Source organism: Candoia aspera, chromosome 1 (assembly GCF_035149785.1).
Source record: "Candoia aspera isolate rCanAsp1 chromosome 1, rCanAsp1.hap2, whole genome shotgun sequence".
NCBI classification, from domain to species: Eukaryota; Metazoa; Chordata; class Lepidosauria; order Squamata; family Boidae; genus Candoia; species Candoia aspera.
In genome coordinates this window covers 187,323,999-187,345,667 of record NC_086153.1, presented here as the reverse complement: position 1 = coordinate 187,345,667, position 21,669 = coordinate 187,323,999, and the positions used below count along the sequence as shown (strand labels likewise).

The 21,669-nt window shown below is 41.2% G+C and overlaps 1 protein-coding gene across 2 annotated transcripts in view; it reads left to right on the top strand.

Annotated features, from left to right (window-relative positions):
- Nucleotides 1–21,669, top strand: part of ITPRID2 (ITPR interacting domain containing 2) — a 74,018-nt gene that overhangs the window by 39,689 nt on the left and 12,660 nt on the right. For both annotated transcript variants that reach the window (XM_063318106.1, XM_063318107.1), the window contains exons 9-13: nucleotides 4,389–4,461; nucleotides 12,402–12,493; nucleotides 16,324–17,502; nucleotides 19,218–19,295; nucleotides 19,968–20,095. In XM_063318106.1, coding sequence (XP_063174176.1) covers nucleotides 4,389–4,461; nucleotides 12,402–12,493; nucleotides 16,324–17,502; nucleotides 19,218–19,295; nucleotides 19,968–20,095 — 1,550 coding nt within the window. The remainder of the gene's footprint in view (nucleotides 1–4,388; nucleotides 4,462–12,401; nucleotides 12,494–16,323; nucleotides 17,503–19,217; nucleotides 19,296–19,967; nucleotides 20,096–21,669) is intronic.

Genomic DNA, 21,669 nt, shown 5'->3' with positions numbered 1-21,669 from the left:
TTCAGAGGGCTTTTAAAAAGTGAAGAAATGTGTCCTATGTCTATAATGCTGAGAGGGCAAATAACAAGTAAATGTACCTAAAAGCCAATGAAATCAAAGAAATTCTGTGCTTTATTTAAGGCCCTGCTTGAATTACTTTCATTTAGATCCCTTCTTTGTTGTTTATTTGTTTAGTCGCTTCCGACTCTTTGTGACTTCATGGACCAGCCCACGCCAGAGCTTCCTGTCAGTCGTCAACACCCCCAGCTCCCCCAGGGACGAGTCCGTCACCTCTAGAATATCATCCATCCACCTTGCCCTTGGTCGGCCCCTCTTCCTTTTGCCTTCCACCCTCCCTAGCATCAGCATCTTCTCCAGGGTGTCGTGTCTTCTCATTATGTGGCCAAAGTATTTCAGTTTTGCCTTTAATATCATTCCCTCAAGTGAGCAGTCTGCCTTTATTTCCTGGAGGATGGACTGGTTTGATCTTCTGGCAGTCCAAGGCTTTGGAATAGTCAATAAAACAGAAATAGATGTTTTTCTGAAACTCCCTGGCTTTTTCCATTATCCAGCGGATATTGGCAATTTGGTCCCTAGTTCCTCTGCCTTTTCTAAACCCAGCTTGTACATCTGGCAATTCTTGCTCCATGAATTGCTGAAGTCTACCTTGCAGGATCTTGAGCATTACCTTACTGGCATGTGAAATGAGTGCCACTGTTCGATAGTTTGAACATTCTTTAGTGTTTCCCTTTTTTGATATGGGGATATAAGTTGATTTTTTCCAGTCTGATGGCCATTCTTGTGTTTTCCAAATTTGCTGGCATATAGCATGCATTACCTTGACAGCATCATCTTGCAAGATTTTGAACAGTTCAGCTGGGATGCCGTCGTCTCCTGCTGCCTTGTTATTAGCAATGCTTCTTAAGGCCCATTCAACCTCACTCTTCAGGATGTCTGGCTCTAGCTCACTGACCACACCGTCAAAGCTATCCCCGATATTGTTATCCTTCCTATACAGGTCTTCTGTATATTCTTGCCACCTTTTCTTGATCTCTTCTTCTTCTGTTAGGTCCTTGCCATCTTTGTTTTTGATCATACCCATTTTTGCCTGGAATTTACCTCCGATGGTTCTAATTTTCTGGAAGAGGTCTCTTGTCCTTCCTATTCTATTGTCTTCTTCCACTTCCGCGCATTGCTTGTTTAAAAATAATTCCTTATCTCTTCTGGCTAACCTCTGGAATTTTGCATTTAATTGGGCATATCTCCCCCTATCACTGTTGCCTTTTGCTTTCCTTCTTTCTTGGGCTACTTCTAGTGTCTCAGCAGACAGCCATTTTGCCTTCTTGGTTTTCTCTTTCTTTGGGATGTATTTTGTTGCCGCCTCTTGAACAACGTTGCGGACTTCTGTCCATAGTTCTTCTGGGACCCTATCTACTAAGTCCAGTCCCTTAAATCTATTCTTCACCTCCACTGCATATTCCTTAGGAATATTAGTGAGCTCATATCTAGCTGATCTGTGGGTCTTCCCTAATCTCTTTAGTCTGATCCTAAATTGTGCAGTAAGAAGTTCGTGATCGGAACTACAATCAGCTCCAGGTCTTGTTTTTACCGACTGTATAGATGTCCGCCACCTTTGGCTGCAAAGGATGTAGTCAATCTGGTTTTGGTGTTGTCCATCTGGGGTAGTCCATGTATAAAGCCGTCTCTTAGGTTGCTGGAAGAGAGTGTTTGTTATGCAGAGTGAGTTGTCTTGGCAAAATTCTATCAGCCTATGTCCTGCTTCATTTTGTTCTCCCAGGCCATGCTTACCTGTAATTCCAGGTGTCATTTGACTGCCCACCTTAGCATTCCAGTCTCCCGTGATGAAAATAACATCTCTTTTAGGCGTGTTGTCCAGTAGGTGCTGCAGATCCTCATAGAACTGCTCTACTTCAGCTTCTTCAGCATCTGTGGTTGGGGCATATATTTGGATCACTGTGATGTTAGATGGCTTGCCCTGGATTTGAATTGAGATCATTCTGTTGTTTTTTGGATTGTATCCAAGCACTGCTTTAGCCACTTTACTATTAATTATGAAGGCTACTCCATTTCTTCTATGGTCCTCTTGTCCACAGTAATAGATCTGGTGGTCATTTGATGTGAAGTGGCCCATTCCAGTCCATTTCAGTTCACTGACGCCCAGAATGTCTATCTTTAATCTTGACATCTCACCAATAACCACATCCAATTTGCCCTGGCTCATAGACCTTACATTCCAGGTTCCAATGGATCCTTAGAACATCGGATTCGCTGTTCACCACCAGCACCGTCGGCCGCTAGCCGTCCTTTCGGCTTTGAGCTAGCTGCGTCATCACGTCTGGGGCTAGTTGAACTCATCCTCTGTTCCTCCCCAGTAGCATTTTGACCATCTTCCGACCTGGGGGTCTCATCTTCTGATGGTATACCGACATATTTCTGGTTGTACTGATCCATTTAGTTTTCACGGCAAGAATACTGGGGTAGGTTGCCATTACCTTCCCCAGGGATTGCATTTAGTCTGACCTCTCTGTCATGACCTTCCCGTCTTGGGTGGCCCTTCACGGTTTAGCTCATGGCATCATTGAGGTACTCAAGCTCCAGCACCATGACAAGGTAACGATCCTTTGCTGAAGAGATCCCTTCTACTTTATTTTAAACTTTCAGAGGTGAGCTAGTACGTTTCAGTGCCTGGGAAAGGGTTCTGAAGATAAAATTAAGAACAATAAAATATTTAAAAGAAAAATGGTAGCATCACAGTGATCAAGAAGAAGTACAGTTTTCAAAGCAGAAGAATCCAGAATCTTAGGGAAGAAGGTACTGAGGCAAATGGAACTTTAAAAGGAGAAAGAAAAAACAATAGAGGGAGATGAATGAATCAATATATGAATTTATATTTACTCTTAAAATGACCAAACTCCAGGCAAAGGGAAATATGAACAGAGCAATCATACATAAATGGGACCACAGGCAACATCTTATGTTCCTGGCAGCTTGTGCTAGCTGGGTGTATGTGCGCACACAATGTGCATTCATGGTATTTACTTGTTTGTTTGCTTATTGGAAGGAGGGGAAATATGACTTTTCAGCCTAGAAGTTCTGTGCATTTATAATTCCCCAGTTCTCCATTGCTGCCAAACTTACCTATACCTCCCTGGATTCAGGCTCATCTAAAGAATATGTTAGCTTTGGATCATCTGATCCAAAATATTTGTGTTTGAAACCTGCATTTTATAATTATTCTACTCAATTTTAAAGTTAATTGGATTTTTCCATATGGAATGAATTTCTTTTAATAGTCTAGATGGCTGTTATCAGTTGTCTTGTTCATACATCAAAAAAATGGACACCATTTGTTTTTTCTCTTTCCCCTGTCTAGTTTCCTTTTGTTGTTTGGGGGGAGTTGCTCAATAACTGCTTATTTAGTTATTAATTTAGAATAGCTTCCTTGTTGTTTAAACAAAGGAGCTGCTTTGTACTATGTTTCCCACCCCGTCCGCTTTGGCAAGGCAGCTGACATCTCTGCATGGTCTCCCGGAGTCTACCTAGACTTCTTCCTAGAGGGGCATGCAAACTGAAGCCTGCAGTTCTTCCCAGTGTAAGACGTTGTGTTTTCAGTTTGTAATTGTTGGATGAGGGATCTGCCATGTTCTGAAACAGTAAAAAGGTACATGGCATCCACTAAGAAGGACAGCAGTCTGCAGTAGCTTCTGGTTTTTCAGAAGTCTTACTTAGGTTTGATGGTGTAGAGCACTGAGAGAGAACGGTAGAGACAGTTTTTTTAGGAGGCAGAATAGAAACCTTATCTTCGCTATCTCATGGGACGGATGGTATTTTCTACAGTAATCTCTAAAGACAATATATTTTCTCCTTTCCCCTCTTCCTTCTTCCTTTTTTTAAACATAGCCCCTGAAAAAGAGATTTGTGAAATGCACAAGCTAGTTATCATGGTTTTCTGAGTTTCAGTCAGCCTTACAGCCTTTGTTCCCCCCCCCCTCTCCTACTGAGCTTAACAGCTCTCTGTTTGCCTAAAAGTTTCCCAAAAGAAAACCTCATGGGATAGTTGTGTTGATTATTTTTTTTCTTTTTTTGCTCTGCATCATTGTTCTAAAAAAAAATAATCCTTTTATCCTAAGTTACTGATGTCATAGCCTTTTCACATTTTATTGTTCCTCTGTTTTCCGACTTCAACATTATCACTCCAGGAAGTCTGAAAAAGATATACCAATGATAAACAGCAGTAACTGAATCCTTTGGCTTGCCAAGTTTATTGTATTTGGAGTTGTTAATCTGCTAAATAACCAGTTATGCAAGGTATAAATGTCATGCATATTCACTAGAAAGCTTATTGTCTATAAGCATAAGTTTAAAAATGCATTGATTTTCTTCTGCAGATTCAAAGCACAGAGGGAGAGATTCCACATGCTCCTAACACAAGCCAACTGGCTTTAACCAAAACAAAAAAAGGTGAGTAGATTTTTTTTTCCTTGTTCCTCTTGAAATATCCTGACCACTGGATGTCGAGCCAAGTACTTTAAGCTTTTTAAGTAGTGGCCCACCCGTAAGCTCCTAGTCTGCCCTTCAATTAGATTTCAGATCATAGTGTTTTCTTGTGAAATGGCATCCTGAATGATAGAGGATGGATCAAACTTGTAACCTTAATTAAGGGTTTGGCTTTTCTGACTCTTCCATCAGTTATAGGGTAGAGAAATGTAAGTAATATATTTATATGAGTCAATGATGCCCTGTCATTTAAAGTGACCATTTTGAATCTTAAAATGACATACTTGAAACCAAAATTCGTATGGCACATACAGCTTGTTACTGTTCTTCAAGTGCTGACAATACAAAAGTATTTTGTGTTCAGCCATTCAGATAATGTGACAGAACAGCCCTATATAACATAAGCATTAAGTCTCAAGTGTGTTCGGTGGGGCTACCTCCATAGTAAGACTGTTCTAGAAATGTACCTTCTATTTCCAAATTAGAACATGCGGTGACTGGTTGTGGTGATGCTCATGTAGTTTTTATCTTTGTTGGGTGTCCATGTTAGTTGCATCCCTCTGCTGTTCAGGACAGGAGAACAAAGCAGATTGTTGCCCTCTCCCTCTTTCTTTGCCAGTATATGGTTCGTTCTGTAATGGCATGGAAAGGAAGCATCCCAGGAGCACCACCATGGTCTAGAGCAGTGTTTCTCAACCTTGGCAATTTTAAGATGTGTGGACTGTATGCTGGCTGGGGTATTCTGGGAGTTGAAGTCCACATATCTTAAAGTTGCCAGGGTTGAGAAACACTGCTCTAGAGGACATTTACTTCATGAGTGAATACCTTTACTACAGTAGCAAAGAGAATACCTGTCCACTCTTTGATCAGGGAATTGACCAACAGAGATCATATTTTTCTTTGAACATAGAATGAAATGTAGCTCTAATTTCACTTCAGAATCTGACTGCCATTTAGTAGGTTGAAAAACAGCAGTAAGTATTTGTATGTCCTGGCTCAGGAGCTTAGATACGTGCATATCTAACTGTATATGCTTAGTTTAGTTACAAGTGTGTTTAATAAACAGTTAGCTTACTACCAGACTAAATCTGTGAGTTTGAAATCTTCAGGCTTGGTATAAATGCTGTGTGAAAGCCCTTGGCATTTCTCTGGATGGTTATCTCATTCAATCTGTTTCCACTGCTTATTTCGTAAGTCTGTTCACAACAGATGTATTATTTTTATCTGTTGGCTTATGACTTATACAAAGCTTATACAAAGCTACTACTTCGATTTTGTTTTCTTTTTGTTTCTTAAACTGGTAATGTATTTTTGATAGGTTTGTTCATTCAAGGATCAGACTGTAGCTGCTATCCGCAACTTATTTAATAGGGTTTCAGTAAAATGTACACGGTCTCAATGGTGTGCTTCCTTATTTAAAAAAGCCTTAGGCATAAAGATAAAAATGTTAGTATTTTTATGTTAAATTCACAGAATTTAATTCCATTTCCTTGTATTAATAGAAGGCTTTTAAATTTGCCTTGTCCATTTTATGAATTGTGTTTTCTGTTTTATTTTTGTTCTTAATGTAAGCTTTCATCATAATCAGCTTAACTTAGTAACACATTGTTCAGGGGGGAAAAGCTCAATTCTCCAATACATTTAATATGATGTTCTTTTTAGATAATGAATTATAATTAGTGGAAAACATACTTGCCTTTTGTGTGTTCAGCAGTGGTATTTGTTGTTACATAGTCCAAGTAGAGGTATGTTTTTCTCACAGGGTTTCCTTTTGTGAAGGGCAGGACTGGAACAAAAAGTCTCATTCACCATGTGCTATAACATGAAATGTTGCTGAAATATTCAGTATGGGCAATGTTCACTAGCTGAAGAAACCTTGATTCAGGAAATTACTGCTATTTTTTAATTCATGGATGGCCTGATGGGTATAACTTATGCAGGCCATGAAGTTTGGTCTGTTGGTATTTGCCAAAGTTCAGATACACATTTAAAAATCTCTAACTGTGCAAGGAAAAAAGTAACATCCAAATATCTTGAAAGTTTAGAACAGAAAAATGCCTGTGTGATTCTGCTTTATACTAAACAGGTTTGTCTGATCATTGGGGATTTAGCATCTTTTATTCTGGCTAGCGGCAATCCTTAAAGTTTTGGTTTCCTAAAATCCTTTAGTCTAGAAGAGCCCTGGACCAAAGCTGACTTTTTCCTGGATGCAGAGTATATCCTTACTAAGATGGAACAGTGGGTCTATACCCTGAAATTCAGGAATGATTAAAACTAGCATTTTGTTTGAGCTAACTTAGAAGCCATGACCTTGACCATTTTTTTTGTCACTTCCCTCTAAAAGCTCAGGTTTGAATATGTAGAATCTTCTTCTCTGCCTTTTATCTTTGCTTCCTATGTTTTACCCAGCATACTCCTGAGCCCTTCATTTTTTAACGGAACTTTAACTTGCATATTCCCAGCCTAACACCTTTTTTATTCCATTGTTGGTCCTGTTGAATAGTGGAGATACATGCAGTGATTTTTCACACATACAAGTCTTCAGCTTTTCCTATTTCTTGTAAGTTACAGGAACAAAAATAATGCACAGCATGTTGGTTGACATCCCATTTTTATTTCCAGGCTAGGGTTAGACAGAGCGGGGAGATAAAGTCCAGTACTAGGGAATAAGTCCTGTATATGAATAGACATTTGCCCAACAAGATACAATTCTAGAATGTCATGTTAGAAGTTCTAGCAAGGAGAATCTGGGCAGTTATGGTCCAGGTTTTTACTTAGGACTTAGTTTCTTTATGCAGACTAATTCTAATAAGGTAGCTAGGATTTAAAAAAAAAATGCTGGTAGGCTTGTTCTAAGTTAGCCTCCCTCTCCCCACCCCCTGTCTTCCCACTGTAGGGACAACAGACTGGTTTCTAAGCAAGTGTAGATAAGAGCAGCCTTGCCCAACCAGGTGTTGTCTACATATGTTGCATTATTTATTTATTTATCTAATTTATATAACCACCCATCTCACTTTCACAAGCAACTCTGGGCAGCTTACAACAAGTTAAAACAGCAATAAATACCTAAAAATATTATAATTATGAACAATTAAAAACATAAAAACTATAAAAAATGGAGCTAAAACAAAAAGGCAAAGGGATGTTAATAATAACAGAGCCATCTCACTAGCTCACCTGTCCCCTGGGGTCCCCAGACCTGCTGATACAGCCAAGTCTTGAGGGACCTTTGGAAGCTCGGAAGCAATGAAGCCAACCTCATCTCAGGGGGAAGAAGATTCCACATATTCCCTCCTTCATAGCAGTTTGACAGTTGGCTAAATTGACCAAAGAGAGATCTGGGAAACGGAAGGCTAGTCATCCTAATTGTTTGGAGCAAATTGGTGGAACAGAATTTTAAAATTCTGAAGCAAAATCAGCATCGATTCTGCAAAAACCACGTTCTAGTTATTGAGTGAGTCAACAGGCATGCAATTACAGGTGACCCCATTGACCCTGTACGTTGAATTTTCAGAAAGCCTTTGACAGAGTTCCTTAACAAAAGTTCTTGTGTAAACTTAACAGCAGTGCCCTTTTATAGGTTGCTATGGTCACAAAAGGTAAAGTACCTCGAGGATCTGTATTGGGACAGGTTCTTTTTAACTTTCTCATCTTAACATGGGTAAGCAGCGAACTGACCAAGTTTGCATATGATTCCAAACTACTCAGGGGGGTGAAAGCCAAAAGTGAAGAATTATAGAAGGATCTGTTTAAGCTAGGTGAATGGTCAACCAAGTAGCAAATACAGTTTCATTTAAATAAGGGTATCATGGTCCACGTTGAACAAAAAGGACAGGTGCAGAATAATCTTCTATAGCTAAACAAGAAAAAGTTATTTGGGACATAGTGGATAGCTCGGTAAAAATGTATAAACACTTAGTATGCAGAAGCTGTAAAAAAGGCAAATTTCATGCTACAAATAATTAGGAAAGGGACTGAAACTAAAACTGACAACGCTGTAATGCCCTGATAACATTTATAGTGTATCTACAGCTGGATTACTTTGTATAGTTCTGGTTGCCATGTTCGAAAAACAATATAGTAGAGTTGGAAAAGGTACAGAAGATGGAAGCCAAAATGATCAAGGGGCTCAATCTTGGTTAGAAAGTTTGGGACAGTTTAGCTTAGAATCATGGGGATTATTTTATTTATCTATTTATCTATCTATCTATCTATTTATTAATTAATTATTCAGATATATAAAATCATGTATGGTATGGAGAAGGAGACAAGAGTTTCTCCCTTTCTCAAAAGACTAGAACCAGGAACTATCTGGGGAAACTGATTGGAAGGAAATTTAAAACAGACAGAAGAAAATACTTCTCACAGCTCATAATTAACCTGTGGAATTCTTTATCATAGGATGTGATAATGGCCATTATTTTGGATGGCTTTAAAAGGGGATGGGATAAATTCATGGAATACTTAATGAAGGCTAATAGTCTTGAACATTCAGTGTTACCTAGGTATTCAGGACAGCCTGCCTCCAAGTACCAGTTGCAGAGGAGCAATGGATGGAGAAGGTTAAGTCCATATTCTACTTCTTGTGAAGCAGGTCTTGGAGAGAAACACAAAGATGGGTGTTGGCCTGATCTGGCAGAGCTGTTGTTTCGTTCTTAAAGCTGTGATGAGGAAGATTGCAGTCTGACACACCCAAAGAGCTGCTGTCATGCGCTGCCTACCTCTGAATAATGCTCAGACACTGGTTCGGCGGAACAGGCTCTGGTTTATTCACAGCGCAGGTACAGCATCGGAAAAAAGCTGAGAGTGACAGGAGCGCGCCGGTGCGGGGTTTAAATACCCCGCGCCGGTCAGCGCCCCCTCACTCGCGGTCACGTCACCCCCCTTTGTCCAATACGTTGACTTGCCGGTGGGTGAGAGGTTGCGAGGCCCCGCTGGCGTTCCGGGATCGCCCATCATCGGTTTCTCTATTCCTCCGGTGATTGCTGTCAGCTGGGCGATCTCCGTTGTATTAGCGCTAATGGCTTGGGTGTGCTCCGCGATCCGTTTAGCTATTGTTTCTTGACCTTCAGTCGTTGCGAGTTGATGGCTACTTATCTTGAGCCCCTTCCCCTGTTTCCTTACTATTGTCATGTGTGCCATTGCGCTGATGACTTCAGCTCAACGGCACTCATGACAGCTGCTTTCTTTCGGCAGAGCTGTATTACTGAGCAGGATGCGTTGAACATAGTGGGACATTTCAGAGAACTTTATAGGATGTTTTCTGGGGCAGACACCTTCAAACCATAACATATTCATTAGAATTACAAGGGTAGGCTTTAGCACAGAGTGGAATGAAATTGGTTATTGATTCCCTCCACTTGCATTTGCTTAGTTATTTCAGTTATTGAAAAGATATGCACATCTGCATAGCACATTCTATTTATATATAGCATGTTCTATTTATATATGTGTGTGTGCATGTGCATGCCTACACATACAAGTATACACAAACTGACATGGTTGCTTCATCTGTGGAATGGTGCTTATTCAACAGAGAGTGTCCACTAGTGGAATAGGGAAGGCAACTTTCATGAAATTCCCCCCACCCCACTTCCTAAGCCCTACGGATCTGCTGTTCTGGATAAAATCGCCTCTTCTGCTCTCCCTTTTTGCTGCCAGTAGTAAATTCCATTTGTGGGATGCTGCCAGTGGCAGAAAGAAAGGCTAGATTCAGCCCATTGTATCATGAGCTCTTCAAACCTTAAAGGCACAATTAGAACCCTCTAAGAGCTTATGTTATGTGAAGAATGGCTGCAGTTCTGACAGCTCTTTGGTGTAGATGATCCATGATCATGGTTTCTGGAGCAATATTTGGGGGTTGATATCTTGCCTGTGACAACGCAGTACTCTGTGTTGGGACATTCTCCTTCTGAGCACCCTTCTTGTTTTTAATGGAATTCCTAGCACATTATCTCTGCAACATGAAAATCCATTGGTAGCTCATTAATGAGAAAGAGAGAGAGACATACCATATATACACAGACACATATACGTGCAAGCTGAGGTTCAAAAGCAGCAAAGTGCCTTGCTGTGTTTTATTTATTTTGATTACAAGAGCGCCATCTGTGTTATATTTTAAAACCACACAAAATAAGCCCAACATTCTTCTAATAGGGAGGACAGATTTGGAAGTCTTCCCCCAAAACTAACTGCTGTTCATCTCTGAGCTATGTGTTTGTGTAAATAATCAGATTATTTACAGTTAGAAGCGACATATTAATAACTTCTGAGGATGTGTTTTCAGTACATAAAAACTGACTTTAATTTACTCTTATCTGTTCTTGAAGACTCTAGAGCACTTTGGATTCTCCTTCATTTGGTCTGATTTTTTTTAAAAAATATGTTTGGTCTCAAAGATGTAAAACTGTTAACTTTCTGAAAGTTCAGAAATGTCCACAGCCCGCTTATCACCCCATTCCTTATAAACTGTACAGTTTTTAAAAGCAATTTAGTCCAGGAGCGTGAAAAGCAGGGCAGCATTTGGGTCACCAAAAGTATTTACTCTAGCCGTACATTTTAAATGTGTCTATACTGTGAGTCCTTTGTTGAAAATCGCCACTCTGTGGCTTCTTTTGTATATGCTGGTCCTGTTGGAATGTTTTAAAGTCTGCCCCACACAGAACACAGGCTGTTTTCCCAAATGCTTTTGCTCCACCACCATCAGCTGGAGGGACTGTGGGTGAGGCTCCAGCATGCAGCATGCTGAGCAAAGCTTGGGTTGGCTTGAAGGGGATATAAGTTCTGCCCAGTTCTAAGCTTAGCCTGCTTCAGTCCCAGCTGAACAATTGCTTCTGTGTCTCTTCTTTGGTTGGGGCTCTGTACTCTATAAGAGGTGTGTCACTTTTGTTTACCCTCAAGAAAGTACGTGACTTGGAATCTCTTAAAAAAAAAAAAAGCTTAATTCAAAATAGGATTCTCCTACTTTTAAGTTAAAAAATACTCAGTATGCTTTTGAAAAATACTTAAAAAGAACATTAAGATACAATATCTTATTTATTAATTCAGATGCAGTAAGTATTTATACATATTCTGTATGTACATGGATACAGTATCCATTTAAGGATGCAATGTGCCACTGAAACTAAGATTAAAAATAATACTTAAAAATACACTCTGTGCAGTTAATATTTAATTATTTAGTAAATTTATGAGCCTCCCATCTCATATACATGACTGGGTGGCTCACAATTAAAACAGAATAAAAAACAATTAAAAACAACCAGAATTAAAAACAACAAAAATGACATAAAAACAGCAGCTGAGAACACTTAGAAACACTCAAACTAGCCATGAAACAGGCTTACCCATGCTATCAGGACCCAAGGCTCGATGGCAAAGCCAGGTTTTTAGTGTCTTGCAAAAGGTCAACAGGGTCAGGGCAAGTCTAATTTCTCGGAGGAAGATGTTCCATGAGTTAATATGTTGTGAGTTGAGAGACCCAGGTTCAAAGTCCAGTCTTAACCAGAGAACTTCATTAGCTCACTTTGGGTCACCTCCTAACACTCAGTCCAGTCTACCCCAGAACGTTGTCTTGAGAATAAAATCACGGGTGGCCCCAAGAATGCTGCTTTGAACACCTTGGGATAAGGTGGGATAAAAGTATCATCATACAATGTAAAGAAAAAAATTAACTGGCTAAAGGCCCAATTAAGGGCTAAACAGAGCCAGAGAAACGATCAGGCTTTGCCTGAAAGCTGAGAGTCAGAGCCAGCTTTGGGGTTGGTAGATCAGGGCTCTCAGCTGTATGAATAAATGCACATATCCTCTTGACAGCTAAACAGAGGATTGTGTATGTGTTGGAAGATCTGATGAGCATTTAACATTTTTATCTGTCTTCCTGTTTCTCCCATCCCCATCAATAGATCAGCTCTTGCGATCAGCAAGTCAGCATTCTGACAGCAGTGGCTTTGCAGAAGATTCTTCCACTGACTGCTTCTTGCTCAGTCAGCTGCAGGTAAATTTCTTGGATTGCTTCTTTTCTGCTTTCCCCATTCTTAGCAGTCTGTAGTGTGAGCAAGGAGACCCTTTGGCACACCTAGGGGAAATGTGGGGAAGGTCTTGCTTTCTAGGGTTCTAATTCAGTAACAGGGCGTTTCCTTTGTACCGGGATGATTGGAATGAACTGCAGTAGGGCCTTCTAGCTACAAGAGCTGGCATTTCCTATTTCTTTTTCACTGCGATTGCAAGATGTGTTCATCATTCTCCAGATGGCAAATACATCAGCAGCAGCATAAAAATGCAGTCCTCACAACTGCATCGCCCTATATAGAAAAAGAGCATCATAAATTATAGCACTGGAATAGGGAAGAGTTTTTAAAAGTTTAACTTAATCAGCCCAATATTTCTGGAAATGCCAGGTTATTCCCTTGATCCTAAAAGTATATGCCATGGCTTGGTAGACTTCAATAGAAGAGAATATCTGTAGCTCAGAGTTGAAATGTGGAGTCCTTGGTGCTCCCTGAGCTTGGTTGTTTGCTTGCAGACGTTTTGTTGCCCGACTAGGCAACATCTTCAGTGCTAGAAGGGAGTGGGGTTTGCTCTCTGTTTATGTACAGCAGCTTGTCTAGGTATATAAACAGGGAGCAAACCCCACTTCCTTCTAGCACTGAAGATGTTGCCTAGTCAGGCAACAAAACGTCTGCAAACAAACAACCAAGCTCAGGGAGCACCAAGGACTCCACAGTTGGTAAACTTCGTTGGGAAAGAGCATGCCATGACATTGATGCTGTTACCAAGAAGGCTGTGTTTCTGTTGAATACCTGCCATTAGTAGTGGCTGGTGAGTGGGAAATAAATCGGAGCCAAAAACATCTTGCTTTCTACCCATCTTCCATTCTCACATGTTTTGTTTAGTAGAACACTGAACAGAAGCACTCTGCCCTACAACTCTTTGGCACATGACTCACTTTATGGCCCATTAAGTTTGGAGATGGCTCCAGCAGAAACCCATTTTATACCAGTCAAACTGAAGCAAGCAGATATATCACTTTAGAGCAGTGATGGCAAGGGAGCATATGGATCTGCTTCCCACCCTATGCAAAACAACCCTTTGAGCCCAGATCTGTCTGCTGCACAGCAGGCCCCCATTGCTCAGGGTAGGGAAAGTGAACCAAGTTAGCTTCAGGGTAAAGTGCACAGATGGGTGAAGATTATGGTTAAGACTCACAGTTGCAAAATTTTCTGCACCAATATTTTTCTGCTTTAGAGAAGGAAGTCATTGGAGTAGACTGGAAAGTCAAAAGGAATTTTCTTAAGAGTCCAAAGTTTGCCCAAGGTGGGCTGGTAAAGACAGATTTGTAAATAGCCTATGCCCTTGGAAAACAGGTTTATAAAGGCGGAAAAAAGATCTAAATCGATCTTAAAAAAGGAAATATGTAGTGTAATCCTGAATGTATTTACTCAGAAATAAGATCTATTAAACTCACTACTTAGGAAGGATTTGATGTCACTATCAAGTCAGAAAAATAGGAAGCATACTTGCTTTTTAAATTGTGGATTTATTTCTCTTGCTCCTGGCTTATTCCCTTCACTGACTACTATCTGTATTAACAGGGAACTGGACTGTACAGTGAATCACGGAACTGACTCCACTGCAGTCATGCAATCTCTCTCTCTCTCTCTTTCTCTCTCTCTCTCTCTCTCTCTCCATCTCTCTCTCTCTGGCTTATGTTTCTCTTTGACTCCCTCCCATCCCAGAGTTGTATTTAGGACTGCAGGGTCTGGGTGTCCTACTTCCTGACTATTACTTCTTTGTCTTACTTGGTTTCCTGCTTCCATGGACTATATGGCATAAACGATTGCTCTGCCTGATGCCTAACAGAGAAGCCAAGAGGAAAACAGACAAAGCATGTGTGCAGACCCAGCGGTTTAGCCCGGAAGACTGTTGAACTTTGGGGACTCCATGTACCCAGTTCTTCTTTGGAATGGGAGATTGTATAACTCAGCTGCAGTGCTGAGGACACAAAGAAAAGGGGTGGAGGTTCTCCGTCTTTAGAGACAAATCACTCCTGACTGCCAGGCTTTATTTGAAAAAGCACAGAAAAGAAAGGCTCTGGAGGAGGGGGACGTAGGTTAGCACAAGGGCAAGAAGGCTGTCTTTCAGTTCCAGACTGCTTGGGACTTCAGGGGTCAAAAAAGGGGTAAACAAATGATGAGTCTGGAAACAGGAGATAAGCAGAGTTGGAAGAATAAGTCCATTATATGTCAAGTTTCTCTAGAATTTCCCATCTACCTTTAGATAATGTCAAGACCTTGTCAAGTTAAAAAAGTGGAACTATTTTTTTTTACCAGTCTTGATAACAGTTTTCAAAATTATGGCAATGATAATTTCCAGATTCTCATAGCTTATGGCCCCCAATATTTTTTACAATTAAAATTAAGAATGCTTTTTAAGTAATTAAAAAATGTTATCAGTGAAATTTAACAAACAAAAATAAACACAGTACAACATGATGCAATCAAAAAGAAAAATATATATACAGGTAGTCCTTGCTTACCGACCACCTCATTAAGCAACCATTCAAAGTTAATGATGGTGCTGAAAAAGTAACTTTACGGCCAATCCTTGCACTTAGAACTGTTGCAGTGCTCCCCGCTGTCACGTGTTTGACGTTCAGGCACTTCGGAACCAGCGGTTATTCACAACTGTCGCAGTGTCCAGCAGTCATGTGATTGCCATTTGTGTGCTTCACAGCTGGCTTGGGACAGAGTCAATGGAGAAGGCAGCAGGAAAAGTTGCAGTCACGTGATGTCTCACTTAATGACACTGGTGATTTGCTTAACGACTGCAGTGGAAGTGACATAAATCCATCACAGTCACATGATGCTCTGCTTAGCAACCGTGGTGCTTAGCGACAGAGTTGCTGGTCCCAATTGTGGTCACTAAGTGAGGACTGTACTGATAAAAATGAATTAAAACTTTAAAAAAAAGAGAAAAAGTCCATGAAGTATTAATAAACAACTAGCTCAGTCCTTTAACATATTATTGAAATGTCTTTATGTTGTAAGAAATGGCAACATGGAGCATATGTATCTATATTGTCCAGGTTTAATAATATTGATAATGCTAATATTGATAGCTTTCTTCTTACTTACATTAAGTAATGGAATAATTTAGTCTGTACTGACAATTAGCTTAATTTCTGATCTCGGTGTAGAATAGAGACGTACTTCTTTGTATGAGGAGTTTTACTGAGTATAAAACTTCACGACAATTCCGACATCTCCTCTTGCAGCAAGGAACTGGGTCAGTTCCGTGATTCACTAAAGTTTGCCTGTTACGATTTAGTTCTGCTTCTAAACTGTGTCTTAGGCTTCGCTTGCCTTGTCATAGAGAACCACGGTGCTAAACAGGCAGCGTTCGACTCCAAAGGCATATCTCTTACTTTCTGTCTGTTGGCTTTGAAGCAGGTGAAACAGCAACTTGTCAAGGAGGAAATGGATCGTATTCTGCCTGTCTGAAAAAAATGCCCCGAGATCCAGAAAAACTTGTCTTGAGCAAAGAAAGCTTTGCGTGGTCCATGGAGGTTTAAAGAACTGCCTTCGTGGGTCTCTGTGAATTTGTCAGAGCCAGCCAAATGGTGTAAGCAGCTGCCTGGAGAAAGTGAAAATGAATCCCAGTGAAAAGTTACCTGAAATTTTATCTCCAGATAAAATTACGTCATTTAGCAATGTATGCTGTGGATATAAGAACTGTGCTGGATACTAGAATCATCTTTTTCATGATTTCTTTTCTGTTTCTCATTCTGGCCTCTTCCCTCGCCTTCTGTCCATGCGTTCTCCGTAGGGGCACGACTCGTTGCAGGCCATGGGAAGCAGCGCGGATAGCTGTGACAGCGAGACCACCGTGACATCCTGTAGTGAAGAGCTCAAGACGCCAGTTGCCGAACCAGAGTTCTGTTTCAGCGAGCTTGACGAGGAGAAATTCCTCCTCCTGGAAGTGGAGCGACAGGGGAAGGAAGCAGTATCTGAGGTGGATGCAGGAGGCCAGGACGTGTCGGAACATCAGGGTGGACTTTCTTCAAGTGGCAAAGGGGAAGAGTTTGGCAGGGGCGGCTTAGAGAGAAGAAACGAAGCAGAATCTGAGGCTTTGGATGGAAGCAGCGAAGAGAGTGATGTAGATAAGAGCAGTGAATACGAGTTCCCTCCGTATAAAACTCACCATATTCTCAAATCAGTGTCATCTCTAGAAAGTAGCAGTTCCTCTCCTTCTTCTGTGGAGCGGGTGAATATTGCTTTGCAGAGAGCCCAGAGGAAGGACGGTGGGTCTTCCAATCCCAGAACTGGTCGTCCCCTGCTCAAATCCAGGGACCTTCTTTTTAAAAGCAGGCGTCAGGATCCTGAACTGGGTTATCCTCTTAGACGTTCCCAGTCCCTCCCAACCACTCTTCTCAGCCCGGTGCGAGTGGTTTCCTCTGTCAATCTCCAGCTAACGCCAGGCAAGCAGATGTTATGTGGCCCTCCCTCTTTTATGTTCAAGTATGACACCGAGGAGGATCCTGGGAAGGAAAATACCCCAGAAGAAACATGCTTCAGAGACGTTAACAGGAGCTCTCCTCCTCTGTGTAAATCCACCCTCCACATTGCTCCTTCACCCAAGAGGAGGGAACTTTCCCAGCCTGCTGGAAACAAGGGGCCAGATGAGTTCTCTCACAGCAGAATACAGAGCTGCCCTTTGCACCTCCCGCCATGCATGTCTCAGTCATCGTGTTCGCTGCATTCTCTCCGTTCTGATGGTCCAGACCGGCACTTCCAGGGCCACACAAGGACATTTAGTGCACACAGCATCCCGAGCACCCCTGGCTCTTCCTGTGGGGGGTTGCCCTCTCCTTTTGGCTGCCCTCATATGCTGAGGCATGTTGGACATCCCCACCGGTTTCATTCCATAAACCCTCCCTCCACTGTTGAAATGCAGTTGAGGCGAGTCTTGCATGAAATCAGAAACTCTTTGCAAAACCTTTCACAGGTAAGAGAAAGTGGAATTGGTTGCTCAAATCCAGCCCTTCTCTGACTTAGAACCATCCAGATATGCTGGACTGCAATACCCATCTTTCCCACCTAAATGGTGTGGATCATTGTGAGTGATGGGAAAGGTTGCCCGACATAAAAGAAGAGTTGGTTGCTGTAGCTTAGTAGGTGGGATGGGGTGAAGTGTATCAATGGCTTAAGGCTGCCAGGAGTAAGGGGTAGGGAGTGACACATACAACCATTATTTCCTTACTTAGATGCATAATCCTGGAACTCAGAGGGATATTAAGCAGAGCTTTCACAGGTCAATGATTGTGATGCTAAGGGGAAAGGCATTTGGCCCAAGAACATCCATTGAACTGCTAGGTTAAGATTTGAATTCCCAGATCTGGATAAGATGCCTTTTCCAATGGCTTACACTGCCTTTTGCATATACAAATTAAAGTTGAAATGTAAAAGATCTAACTCTGAGAAGCATGAATCTGATCTTTTCATTTTTTTCTCCTTGGAGAAAAAAATGCATAAAGTACATTAAAGAGGATGATGCACAGTATGAGACATTTATGCCATGCAAATTGCTAGACCGCATTCATGAACTAAAAGGTGAATCTGGGAATGCTGGGATTGTGGCTCCATGTTTTGTAATGAAAAAAACTAACCTGAACATTTTGTATATTTTCCTGCTCTGTCTAATACATTTTCATTTAGTATGACAGGCTTCCTTTAGCACCCTCCTTCCACAGTCCAGGCCAAAATTTTTCTCCATTTGTACTTAATATGTCATATTGTAGGATGGTTGCCACAGTCTTGTGTTTGTGGGTGGAGTGGAGAGATTTAACCTTTTTGAAGATACTTTCAAATATAAAATCTCTCATTGATCATATAAAAGAATTGAACTGGCATAGTTTTTTCCCAGGGATTATCAAGCAGAAAGTGAGTAGGCTTAACCAGCTATTGTGAAATCCATTGACTGTGAATGTGAAATTGCTTTTTCTTCTGTTTATGGAATGTAATTTTTTTTCCTTGGCACCTTTAGTTCAGCAAGCTCCAGGGTATACTGGCCTTGCCATGTTAAACAAGCCCAAGGGTGTGTCTATGTGTGTAACCTATTTCACAGATAAATAACTCCATGGGTGGCGTTCATTGCTATTTAGAGAAGGGTGGAAAGGATGGGAAAGGGTTTTCAATCTGGAACTTTTCCTTTGTTTTGTTGAAGAAAACGCTATCTGCAAGCATACATCCTGCAGCTGTCTGTGTGATTGCATCAACTCATGCGAGGGATTGCTGTTTGGGAATATGCCCCTTCCCAGTGCTAGAGCTTCCCCATGCGTGTCAGTCTTCAGAGGTGTGGGGAAGCTTTAGGATTCTACAACAGAGGCAGAGCAGACTTGAAGGGTAACTCCCACATCTACAAATGGAGAAGGAACTGAGGGAACTCTGTGCATGATGCAATGGGCATGCTGTCATTTTGAGTGAGGGGGCCAGTTTGGAGTGTGAGGATCAAAAAACTGTTCTCACTTCACCAGATATGCCAGTAGAATTCACCCATCATGCTGGGTTCTATAAAAGCAGAATGAGCAAGACCCAGCACGCCTGTAAGTCTGTGACTCATTCTCACATTGTCTGCTGTGTCAGGGCTTGACTGTTAGTCTCTCATTGCCTCCGGTGGTTAAAATTATCTGACAGGTGTATGTTTGTTTTTCTTCCCACTAGAACACTATGATGAGAAGCCATGACTTCACTGCAGCCTCTTACAGTACTCAGAGATCATCAGTTCTACCTCTTTATGAAGTAAATGATCCTTTTCCTTCCCTTCATCCATGATAGACCGGTGGGATACAGGCTTAGGAAACAGATACAAAGATGCCATTTCCAGGGTGTGGATGTTACGTGCATGTATGTAGTGTGAATGTATATGAATGAAGTTTTTTTGGTGACGTTTTTTTGGCTGGCTGTTGCCTGCCTTCCCAAAAAGGAAAAAATGGACTGATGTATGCGTTGACTGTGCCTTTAATTACAGGTAGTCCTTGGTTACTGACTACTCATTCAGCGACCATTCAGAGTTGTGATGGTGCTGAACGAGTGGTACTTAGGACCTTATGGTTCTAGCCGTTGCAGCACCCCTGCGGTAACATGATTGTAATTTGGGCTCCTGGCAACCAGCTCACACTTAACAATGGTTGCAACATCCCGCAGTCTTGTGATCGCCCTTTGCAACCTTCCCTGCCAGCTTCCTGCAAGTAAAGTCAGTGAGCTCAATATTTCTGAGCTTTTTCTGAAATGAAGAATTCTTTAGCTGGTGCTGGGGGAAAAAAAGTCAGCCTATAAGGCAGGATTTGCAGGTTTTCTGACCCCCAGTCTAGAGCCTTGATTATATCCAGGAAAATACATTGACATTGGATATTGTCTTTCAAACTGGAGTTCAAGTGTACAAAGGCTTAATGTTTGGGTCTGTTTCTCTAGAATACTTTCCAAGATCTTCAAGTGGTAAGAAGGAATCTAAACCTCTTTAGAACCCAAATGATGGACTTAGAATTAGCCATGTTGCGCCAGCAGACTGCTGTTTATCAACACATGACGGAAGAAGAGAGGTAACAGTTGCACTTGTGCCAATATTGAGTTCTTTCTACTCTCCTTTACTAAAATCCTCCCGTCCGTTACGTTCTCAGAGCACTTTTTTTCTTCTTCTAGGTATGCAACCTTGAATTAATCTTAAACATGCTTCTCCTTCTTGCTGTCCATCCACATAAATTAGCAAGTCCTGCTGTTCCTCTTCTGCACATACAATATTCTGCCTCTGCTGCTAAAACAATTTTTTCTGATCACCACTGATGTTAAACTGCTACAATTCTTCTCATGCTGAATTATCTTTTCCTGCCATCTTTCTCCTGCTCATTCTGCTCCAAATACTTCTGGCTGGATCAGCTTTTTGTCCTTTGCTATGATTTCTTCTCTTGGTAAGTTTCTTTCTCTTTGGTTATTCATTCATCAGTTCAAGTTCCTAGTCCTTTGGATTTTGGACATCCCCAACAAGAAGGATCCCAATCTTGTGGGAAACTTCTTTATATTCTTACTGTTTTAAGATTTTGTACAGCTGTTTTTCTCAAGATGCTTACAACCAATCTGGACTGGAAAAACTAAGCAGACCTTGTTATGGGAGGTCACATACATCCCTGGCTGTAGGCTAGTAGGCTAGTCAAGAGATTTTTTTTATTTAAAAAGGCTTGTAGAAAAAAAGCAGTGGCCAATCGCTTTCATTTTGTTACCAAGAAAACTGCCTGGACATGTTCAGGAGGTCATCAAGAGATATGCGTAGCTTGAGGGAGACTTAACCTTTTGTACACTTTTCAAAATTCCACCCTTCCACAATCTCTTGCATACTATTTTATTATATTACACCCATGAAGTACATTTAGCTGAGAAACCGTGACTGATCCCAAGGTGATCCACTTTTTGGGGGGCATTTATTAATTTAATTTGTATTGTTCCTTTTTATTTACAAAATGTTCCAGGAGGATAGCAATGTATTAAAAAATGTTTTGTGACTGATTGAACATCCCTCCTTAATTTAGGCCTTTTTAATTTAGCTTTTGCTTCCTGTCTGAGGTCTACCTCAAACACTTTCTGAAAATCATGCTCTTTCCTTAACTTTCTTTAGCTGTGCATTAATTTCAGTTCCTGTAGATTGCTTATCCTACCATGATAAATAACATGGCTGTGGAATGTGCAAGTCCCTGCACATAGTCCCTGAATTCTGTTCTACAGTCCCCAAATCCCTCTCTGACATTATGTCAACTGAAAATTGGCAACATACCTTCAATCCAGGTTTTCTTTTTTTTTTTAATCCATTCAATCGTGTCTGATTCTTGGAGACTGCCTGGACAAGTCCCTGCAGTTTTCTTGGCAAGGTTTTTCAGAAGTGGTTTGTCCTTGCCTCCTTCCTAGGGCTGAGAGACTGGCCCAAGGTCACCTCGCTGCCTTTGTGCCTAAGGTGGGACTAGAACTCCTGGTTTCCCGGTTTCTAACCTGGGGCCTTCACCACTACACCACACTGGCTCTCATACATAATGGCTTAACAAAAAAACAAACAAACAAAAACACCTTCTAAAAACCAATCCATGAAATAAAAGGAATCCTGGCCATATGTCCATGTGCTGGATGGGGC